The sequence below is a fragment of the Babylonia areolata genome, chromosome 9 (assembly GCF_041734735.1).
Source record: "Babylonia areolata isolate BAREFJ2019XMU chromosome 9, ASM4173473v1, whole genome shotgun sequence".
NCBI lineage: Eukaryota > Metazoa > Mollusca > Gastropoda > Neogastropoda > Buccinidae > Babylonia > Babylonia areolata.
Window position 1 is genome coordinate 27019249 of NC_134884.1, and position 10000 is coordinate 27029248.

The window sequence follows — 10000 nt, forward strand, 5'->3', positions numbered from 1 at the left end:
AGGGTGAGGGACTTTCTTTCAGGGCCGCTTTGGGGATCTTTGTGGCCAACACCAGGGATGCTGCACTGGATGAGGGGAGGGTTTCCTTCGCTCCAGGCAGGAACGGCAAGACACCGGGGTATCACTTTGGGGGCATGGTCAAGGATATCCCGATGTTGTCGTTCTAGGATCCTGCTCTGGTGTATGAAGCTCCCTCTCTTCAGCCGTCCTTTTGTTGGCTGGGACAGTCTGTCATTCATGGGGTGGCCTTGCAAGCTCTTGAACTTGGCAGCCTGGGTCAGGAATTTGGCGTCTCTGCAGTCCTCAAGGGGCTGGAACTCTGTGATGGTTTCAAGCTCATGAATTGGCGTAGACCTCATGGCCCCTGTGATAATACGGGTAGCTTGACTCTGAACCTTGCTGATCCGTTCAAAGTTGGACTTGGCCGTAGTGCCCCATGCAGTCATGCTATACTCCAGCACTGGCCTGACTGTACCAGTGTACAGCCTCCTGAGGGTCGTGTTGTCTGCGTCCCATGTTGTTCCTGCCAGCTTCTTCATGAGGGCAAGTCGTACTTTTGCTCTTGATTCTGCTTTCTCTGCTTGCTTCTTCCACGTCAGGCGTTTGTTAAAAGTGACTCCCAGGTACGTGGGGTTGTTCTCAGCAAGCAGAGTTTGTCCACTGATGCACAGGTTGGCCTTCTGTTCTTTGGGTGAGAGGCTGAAAACAGTGTTAGTGGTCTTTTTGGTATTAATTGTCACCAGCCACTATTTTGTCCAGCTTTCGAGAACATTCAGCGCCTGCTGTAGTCTGTAGCTGGCAGTTGTGAGGTGTTCTCCCGAGCACCATAGGACAAGATCGTCTGCATAGATGGCTCCCTGGACTTTGCGTGGCATATCTTTGACGATGTCGTTGATAAAGACGAGAAATAATGTAGGGCTGAGGACACCTCCCTGAGGAACTCCTTCTCTCAGTGTCTTCTCCCGACTGTGTGCTCCATTGACATGGACGCGGGCCTTCCTATTGTTCAGGTACTGCGAGATCCACTGGTATATACAGCCAGTCACACCACTCTTCTGGAGCTTCCTCCGGACGCCATCCTTCCAGACGTTGTCGTATGCCTTTTCCATGTCCATCCACACCGTCAGTGTATGCTGTTTGTCCTGGAAGCCATCCTCGATCTTCTGGGCTATGTAGGTCACTTGGTCCTCAGTGGAATGATGTTGGCGGAAGCCTGCCTGCTCTGAAGTGATCATGTTGTTCTTCTCCAGGTGCCAAACTAGGCGCGAGTTGATCATACGCTATAGGAGCTTGCCCACGCAGCTGGTGAGGCTGATGGGGCGATAGCTATCAGACCTGGCTCTGTCTTTGCCCTTCTTGTGGATGGGCACCATGTCAGCTTCTCGCCAGTTCTGTGGAACATGTCCCGTCTTCCAGCTGTTGTTGAAGAGAGCAAGGAGTTTAGTCTTTGCTTTGGTGCCAAGGTGTTTTAGCATTTCGTTGGTGATTTTGTCAGGACCTGGAGATTTTTTGTCCTGCAAATACTTTACGGCTTCTTCAAACTCCTTCAGTTTGAAAGGCATGTCCGTATATTCAGGTTGGTCTTGGTCATCCTGATGATTCTTTATTTCGTCATGGACTTGTTGTTTTCTTCCCTCTGACACAGTGATGTTGCTGATCTGCTCATAGCTGTCTATGAAGCAGTTTGCTGCCTCTCTCCCTCAGTGTCACCATCTCCTGGTCTTTTTGAAACGCGACAGGCGCTGACCTTGTCTCTTCGTTGTTCATGGCTTTGGTGAGTTTCCAGAGTTTGTTGCCATCTCTGTCAAGGTTCGGCTTTTCTGTTTTCTCCATCCAGCTTGTTCTTGCAGCTTGGATGTAGGCCTTTCTGTATTTGGCAGTGCAGGCTTTGAGAGTAATGTTGCTTTCTTGTGTTGGGTTGTTTTCAACCTCCTCTCTAGTCCTTGTCACTTCATCTTCAAGCTCCTGCAGCTCTTCTGTCCAGTATGGCCTGTAGTTCTTGCGAGCGCAACGTGGAATTGCCTTTGAGGCTGGATATCCACGAACACCCGAACATGTCTAAATACACCGACAATCTTCAACAAAATAAAGCCAAATAAAACAAAATATAACAACACACACACACACACACACACACACACACACACACACAGGAAAAGGGTTATATGATGAAGAATAAAATGGCATCGACAGCCGTGCATTTCTAGTTTCGCTTTTGCACGAACACGGAAGTCCGCCCACAGAGCGACCTCTGCACCAAGAGCAGACAATTGCTATCCCGGAAGCGATTTTTGACTTCCTATTCTGAACCAGAGAAGTGGTTTTTACGCTTGACACCTTATCTGTTCGCCGATGGCTTGATCAGAAACCTGCCTGTGTTTGTTGTTGAGACTTTTCTAGTTCCACTGGATGATGGATAAGACATTGAAGCTGCTTTGGTAGTGGAAGATTCGAGGTTTGAGTCATCTCTCGATCCACATCTGTGGTGCCGCACTTCAGAAGCGAGCCCGTCCACAACAAGTTGCAGAATGTCGTCGACTCAAGTTCGTACGCTACCAACGACTCCCAAGAGCCAGCTTCCGAGTCTGAACGCCAACATCAGAAAGGTGGCGGTGACGATGCCTGGTTATCAGGCTCAGTTTCTCGAATTCGATCAGGTAATTGTGTGACCGAGATCGTTAGGTGGGGGAGAATAAAAGATCCAACTTTTTTAGTTGCTTCCTTGCCCCAACTGTTATTGTTAATGATTCACAGAGTCAGTGAATGACTGATGAAGTGAATGAGTCACACAACGTTGTGTGAAAGCTGCATGCATTCAGGCGAAAACACTCATTCTGTCACAAAGATACACCCGTGTAAAACCAGAATATTTTCTCAGAAAGATACAGGCTGGTCCTCTTCCTTGTTAGACATGTTCATTCCATCCATTAGTTCGAATCTTTTAACACTGTTGTACTATTTAGATCTGCTGAATTGATTGCCTATTTGCTTAACTGGCATTTATCTAACTCCGGTCTTTCTAGGGCATGAGTTCTTTCAAGACAAGCGGCTCAAGCTCTTTCTGACGCTAGAGTCAGTGAGCATATAAGTCCAAACAATACATGGTATTTGATTTATGATTTAGTGCTTTGTACAGCATGTTATGTACATTTTAAGTTTTCCTGTTTTACTTATTCATGCTTGTGCAGTCAATGCCAGAAAAAAAAGGTGACTGAATGAGTGTGACACTGTCAGACAGAGAGGGTTGGAGATTAAGAACAAACTGAAGAGAGGCCTTTTTGATGAGGATGGTTTATCACTGTGGCATTCAATTTGTTCTAAATTTACTACAAGCAAACAGTTACTTTGTACAATGCCCTGAAAATCATCATATGATCATGCCAAAATAGAACTTAAATGTTGAATTGACCTATGAAACATTAAAGCATGGCACACAACATACAGTGACAGACTGACACTCATAGCCACAGTCACAGTGTATACATGTGTGTGTGTAGTGTACATTTATTAAAATTCTAACACACACACACTCACACACATGCAAGTTAGTAAGATAATTATATTTGCACATAGACTGGTCGAGGGGAGAAACTTAAAAGTAAGAGATTCGCAAGAAGGTATATAATCATAATGGCATGAGTTGTCACTTATTCTATGTAGGAAAAAGAACATTTGCATAATGTATTGGAGCTGTTTATAACATATGGTTTAGAAACTGTAATGAGTACGACTGATTTGATGTGCAGTTTTCGTCTTGCTTCTTTTTTTTCTTTTTTTCTAAAGCAAAAAATGTTGTCAATCAGCAGTGTAAAAAGCTGTGGTTGGCATTGTTAAGCCTTGGAAGTGAAAGTGTGACAACTTTGACAGCATGCATTGTATCAAAAGTTAGCTTTTAGCAGATTCTTATTATCTCATTCAAGTCATTGTAATTTCATATTATAAAGATCTGTTGAAAAAATAGATAAAACAAGAGAGAAAAAAAAGGAATAAAAATTCAAAGATTTGTTACCAGTTCAACTTCAGGTCATTGACAGTTTGAGTTTCAAGCATTTTTTCTTGACATGATGTGCAATAGCGTGTCCCACAAATTAGCAGCTGTTAGCCTAAAATCTCATAAACTAACTGTTAGTCCTACTAAATGTCGTAAGTCTAATTACTGTCATTTATTCAATCCTACTAAGTGTCTAAGTCTAAGTGTCTTAGTTTTGAAAACCAGCTTCCAAGTTCCATTTTCAAATTCAGTTTTTGTCATGTGGAGGGACATGCATTAACCTTATCATGGCCATGTGCTCCCCTTGATTTGAGTTTGAGTCTTGAAGAGCTCTGTCATTGAGGAAAATTTTTATAAATAAATCATCGGGAAATCAAGCAGGAAGTGGCACATCATTGTACTCAAAAGCTGGATTGTGATTTACTCTAATGATTCAAGGAGAGCTAGTCATTGTGTTTAAAAATTACAGAGTTGGTTATCTGATTTATAATCAATCTGTATTACAGCTAATTGATATATAATTCAGTCAAATGTCAGGTCAGTTCAAACTTATTGTTTTGATGCACTCAGTTTGAGATAGTGCTGATATGCAGTCCTGTAAGATATGCAAAGATTAAAAACAAAATCAAAACAGTTTTAAAGTTAAAGACCTCACAGAATGAACATTGGTGACATAATTATAGGTTCATATGAATTAATGAAACTAATAACATATGGTTGAAAAAATAGTGATTAATCTGGATGTAGTTTGTTATGTATATCAGATCTTGGAAAAGCAGTACTGGATCTATAAAATGTATTCTTTTTCTTTTGTCTAAATTTAAGTCAGATGTTTTGTCTTTCATGTAAACTGAGTTGGTGTTTGAACAAGTGCACCACCACTGTGTCCTGCCCTTCATCCCCAAACTGCCCCCCCCTTCTTCCCCAGTACTTGTTTCCATATGTCTGCATGTTTGGTGCATATCTGTTATGCATATGAGGGTGTATGTGTGAATGTATGTCTCCATGTTTTACATTTATTTGCTTATTTATCATCATTGTTGTCTTTTTGATTTATTTAATTATTTATTTATTTATTATTACTACTACTTCTACTACTACTACTACTACTACTACTACTACTACTACTTTTTTATATTATAATTATTATTTATTTATTTATTTATTCATGTACGCTTATAGTTGACTTCATCAAGTTTTTGCACCTTACACATATTAGTAGTGGTAGTATTTAAAAAAAATTTTTTTCTTCTTCTTTTTTTTTAATGTATAATTTTATCTATTATTTATTCACCTTTTTTTTTCTCTCTCAAGGCCTGACTAAGCGCGTTGGGTTACGCTGCTGGTCAGGCATCTGCTTGGCAGATGTGGTGTAGCGTATATGGATTTGTCCGAACGCAGTGACGCCTCCTTGAGCTACTGAAACTGAAACAGAAACTGTAGATCCACACATGTTTTCAGTCACAAGAAGAGCAGCCAGCCCCACACTATGACATGCAGAATCATTAATTTGGAGTAAAACACTATATGTATACACACATCCTGTTTCCCACTACCCCCAACCCACCATACCACACAGACACAGACACAGGCACATTCACAAACACACACACACACACAGAGTGACACACACACACACACACACACACACACACACACACACACACACACACTTTGTCTCATCCCCACCTGTTTAAACATACACAATGGTAGACGCTCTTTCTGGACTTTCTCCTCACACAATCCAGCCAGACCCTTGAGCATACATCATGTGTGCATGTGTGTGTTTATTTAGCAGTTTCACCAGCCTCAGTAGACAGCTCTAGAGACTTCCTCCATGGCCCGCACAGATCAGTATTGTAATAATGCCTGTTAGATGGGAATTTACTGAGAAATACACAGAGAAATTGTCTTTTCTTCACAGTCACACAGATAATATCTGTTGTGATAAAAAAAAGTGATACAGCACAATACACTTTCAACTTTGAATACAGCCTCTACGAAAAACAAAAGAAACTACAACTTTGAATACAGCCTCTAAAGAGAGAGAGAGAGAGAGCAGATAAACAGATGGAATTCTTTTTTAGGGTGAAGCGATGGATCAGTGGAAACATATTAATTTGTATTGGAAGCATAATGGGATCTTCCAACTCCTTGCAGTGCAAATTGTCACTGTGACATGTTGCAATATATGGATGATATTGATAGCAAAAATGGACCTTTACTTGCACAAAATTGCAGTTGTCACATGCAGCAAAATTCAGTCAGTGCGAAACAAACAAACAAAAAAAAATTTTTTTTTTTTACTTTTCACTTTAATCCTCGATGCTAAACAGCAAACACATTTGGAAAAAAAAAAAAAAAAAGGAAAGAGAGAGAGAGAAAGTTCTGTTTTGTCCTGTGAAACTATTTTTGTTGTCATATTTATGATATTATTCAGTATACAAGTGTGTATTTGTGATGTTATCTGTGTATTTTGTTTTGTTAATCAGTTGCGAAAAAAAAAATCCCACTTGTGATTTTACAGATGCTTACAGTTAGAAATGGGTTAATTATTAAAAAAAAAAGAAAAAAAAAAAAGAAAAAAGAAGAAGTCATTTTTGAAAAACAACAACAACCAGGAAAAAAACAACAACAAAAAAACCCAGTGATGGGTTCCCAGATTTTCCCAGTTATGGTAGTGGTGCAGTTACCAGTGTGTAATGGGGGCCGGTGCAATACATCAACATCCATGGGGCCGATAATGACGCAACGACGGTTGCGCTGACAGCCCGATGAAAAGGTCATACCTGATTGGCACGATCATGATGCTGAAACTGCCGGCAGCCCGACAGGCTTTTGTCATAAAACGGGTCCCTCACAAGCCGTGTGTTTATGTGCCGCCGTGCTGGCAGGCTACCTTGCAAGCAAGCAGGAGGAATGAATGAAAAAAAAAAAATTGATGTTTCTTTTGTGTTTGTCTGGGTATTGGTTTGGGGTGGGTGGATGGGTTGGTGTTTTGTTTGTTTGTTTTTGTTTTGTGTGTGTGTGTGTGTGTGTGTGTGTGACTTAGCACATGTGTCTGTGTGTGTGTGTGTGTTTGTGAGTGTGTCTGTCACAGCAGTGGGACAAATGTCCTGGGATGACCTGAATGTATGGTTATTTGACCTCATCCATAAAAGTTATAATATCAGTAGGACATTGAAATGGAAGTTTTCCTTATAAACCATTCTCTCTCTCTGTCTCTCTCTTTCTGTCTGTCTCTGTCTCTGTCTGTCTGTCTCTCCTCTCTCTTCCCTGTCTTTGTTTCTCTCAGTCTCTCTCAGTCAGTCTTTCTGTCTGTCTCTGTGTCTCTGTCTCTGTCTCTCTCTGTCTGTCTTTCTTTTTAAAACAATTCTTCAAGCAATTTAATTCAGAGAGCAAAAAACCAGGACCCTCCCTAAAAACAAACAAACAACAAAATGAACAACAACAAAAACAAATAAACACAGAAACCTTTATTTGTACAGGCTGTACAATCCCAACAGGGTGTCAATAAGGCTAGAATAATCAAAGTCTAAAAAGACTTACCATCTTCAGAATGTTTTAAATGCATTCATGATGAATTTGCAAAATGCTACTGTTTGCTGAAGCCTACTGGTACTACTGAAGGCAAGAAGAGCTCACTCACAGAACAGAAAGCACTAATTCTAATTTCTGTTGTGCACACTGAGGCGGTGATCAATATCTGGATGTGAGGCAATGTGTGCTCCTTCGATGCTGACTTATGCCGTCATCATATAGTTAAAGTAAAGACACACAGCCTCTGTTGTGTTAGTCACTAAACAGGTGGGGGGAAAAGAAACCCAACATACCTGTTATTGATCAGTTCACAACAGGTATGTTGGAATATTTAATGGGACGTTGACTACCTTACATGAAATGATAGCACAGGTTTGGATTGATCAATAGGACATTCTAAGCATGACTGTGTGACCTGTGCACTGGATGAAATTTTAGTTATGGAGAGAGGGAGAGGAAGGAAGGGAGGGATAGAGAGAGAATGAATGAATGAATAATTTTTATTTTCTGAGGGTAATAGTTTCAGTAGCTCAAGGAGGCATCACTGCGTTCGGACAAACCCATATACGCTACACCACATCTGCCAAGCAGATGCCTGACCAGCAGCGTAACCCAACGCGCTTAGTCAGGCCTTGAGAAAAAAAAAAGAAAAAAAAAAGATAAGCATACATAAATAAGTAAATAAATAAATAAATAATTACAATATAAAAAAGGTAGTAGTAACAATAATAATAAAAATAATATAATGAATAAATAAATAAGACAACAATGATGATAAATAAGCAGATAAATGTAAAACATGAAGACACACATTCACACATACACCCACACATGCATGATATGCACCAAACATGCAGTTTCACAGATATGAAAGCACAGTCAAATACACATAAACGTACATGAGTCCCAACACACACACACACACACACACACACACCACACACACACATTACCCTACACCTCCTCTACCCCCTCCTCCACACACTCATTTCTAGGCTACGTATTGCAGATTCCACAGCACATACACACACACACACACACACACACACACACACACACACACACACACACACACATGAACACTTACTTGTACAAGCACACACACATACGCCCATATTTCCCACCCCCAACCCCACACACATATATATACAAAGATATATATATATATATATACACACCCGCACGTTCCAATATCCTGTTGCTCCCACAGTGTAGGCATGATGGTAATAGATTAAGCATACATGCTTTTTTTTTCATCCAGCCCTAGAAAACAAATAAATAAACAACAGCAAAATGAAAAAAGAAAAAAAGAGGGAAAAGTGAACAAGCAAGAGAAAAATCATGGAAGTACGAGAAGAAGAAAAGGAGATAGTTACATAGCAAGATGGAAAGAGACAGATAGACAAAGATAGACAGACAGACATACAAATAGGCAGGCATGGAGAGTGACAAGAGAGAGAGAGAGAGAGAGAGGGAGAGAGGGAGGAAGGAAGGGAGAGAAAAGAGTGAGTTAAATGTATATATGTGTGTGTGTGTGTGTGTGTGTGTGTGTGGCGAGTAAAGAGACAGAGGGGATGTAGAGTGTTACAGGCAGAGGGTGAGAGAGTGTGTGTTAGAGGGAAAAGGGGGTGGGGAGAGGGGGGCATAATAATAATAATTATTATGTCTGTGTGTGGGGGGGGAGGGTGTGTGTGTGTGTGTGTGGGAGGGTGGGGGGTATGTGTGTATACTGTTGTTGTTTTTTTTTGTGTGTGTGTGTATTTTATGTGTACATGTGTGTTCAAATGTGTGTGAGTGTGTGTGTGCCTGTGTGCACATGCATGCACAAGAGAGAGACTCAGAGGGAAAGAGAGCGAATTGTGTGTGTGTGTGCGAATTGAGGAACTGAACAGTCTAGGTTCAGTGGATTCAGCATGTTACAGTGCACTATATAAGTACAAACTGTTATCAAAACACTTTGATTACCATTAAGTGGGCATTTTGTAAGAAGACTCCAGAGATACTATGTTATGTAATCAATATGGAGTGTGTTTCAATTATTACTATTTTTAGTTTCACATTTCATCAGCCGGCTAAATGTGTGCGTATTGGTTCATGGGCTACACCCATCCGTATGCTGCTGACAAAGAAAAAAAAAAAATAGTGGGTGGGGGGAGGGTGCGGGGCGTGGGTGGGGGGTGGGGGTGGGTGGGGGGTGTGTGTGAGGGAGGCGGTGAAGACGCTCAAACTGCATATAAACCTGCAGGGCTTGTTTGAGAACAGTAATAGAATTTATTAAGAAACAAAAGATCTTGGAGAAATATTATGACACTCTGCAGTTTTGGCTGTGGCAAAAACAGCAAGAAAAACAAGATTCTCACAGAAACTGAGAAAGGCAGGGGGTTTTGAAGGACAGAGAGGGACGTGGGGGTAGGGAGAGTGCATAGAGAAGTAAAACCAAGTATAAAAAAAAAATGGCAAGAGCTTATT

At 41.0% G+C, this 10000-nt stretch overlaps 1 protein-coding gene across 1 annotated transcript in view; it reads left to right on the forward strand.

Annotated features, from left to right (window-relative positions):
• The first annotated feature begins 2327 nt into the window (after positions 1-2327).
• LOC143286176 (engulfment and cell motility protein 1-like) overlaps positions 2328-10000 on the forward strand; it is a 52170-nt gene continuing 44497 nt past the window's right edge. Inside the window, exon 1 of the mRNA XM_076593794.1 lies at positions 2328-2657. Within this exon, the coding sequence (XP_076449909.1) occupies positions 2529-2657 (129 nt within the window). The 5' untranslated portion in view covers positions 2328-2528. The remainder of the gene's footprint in view (positions 2658-10000) is intronic.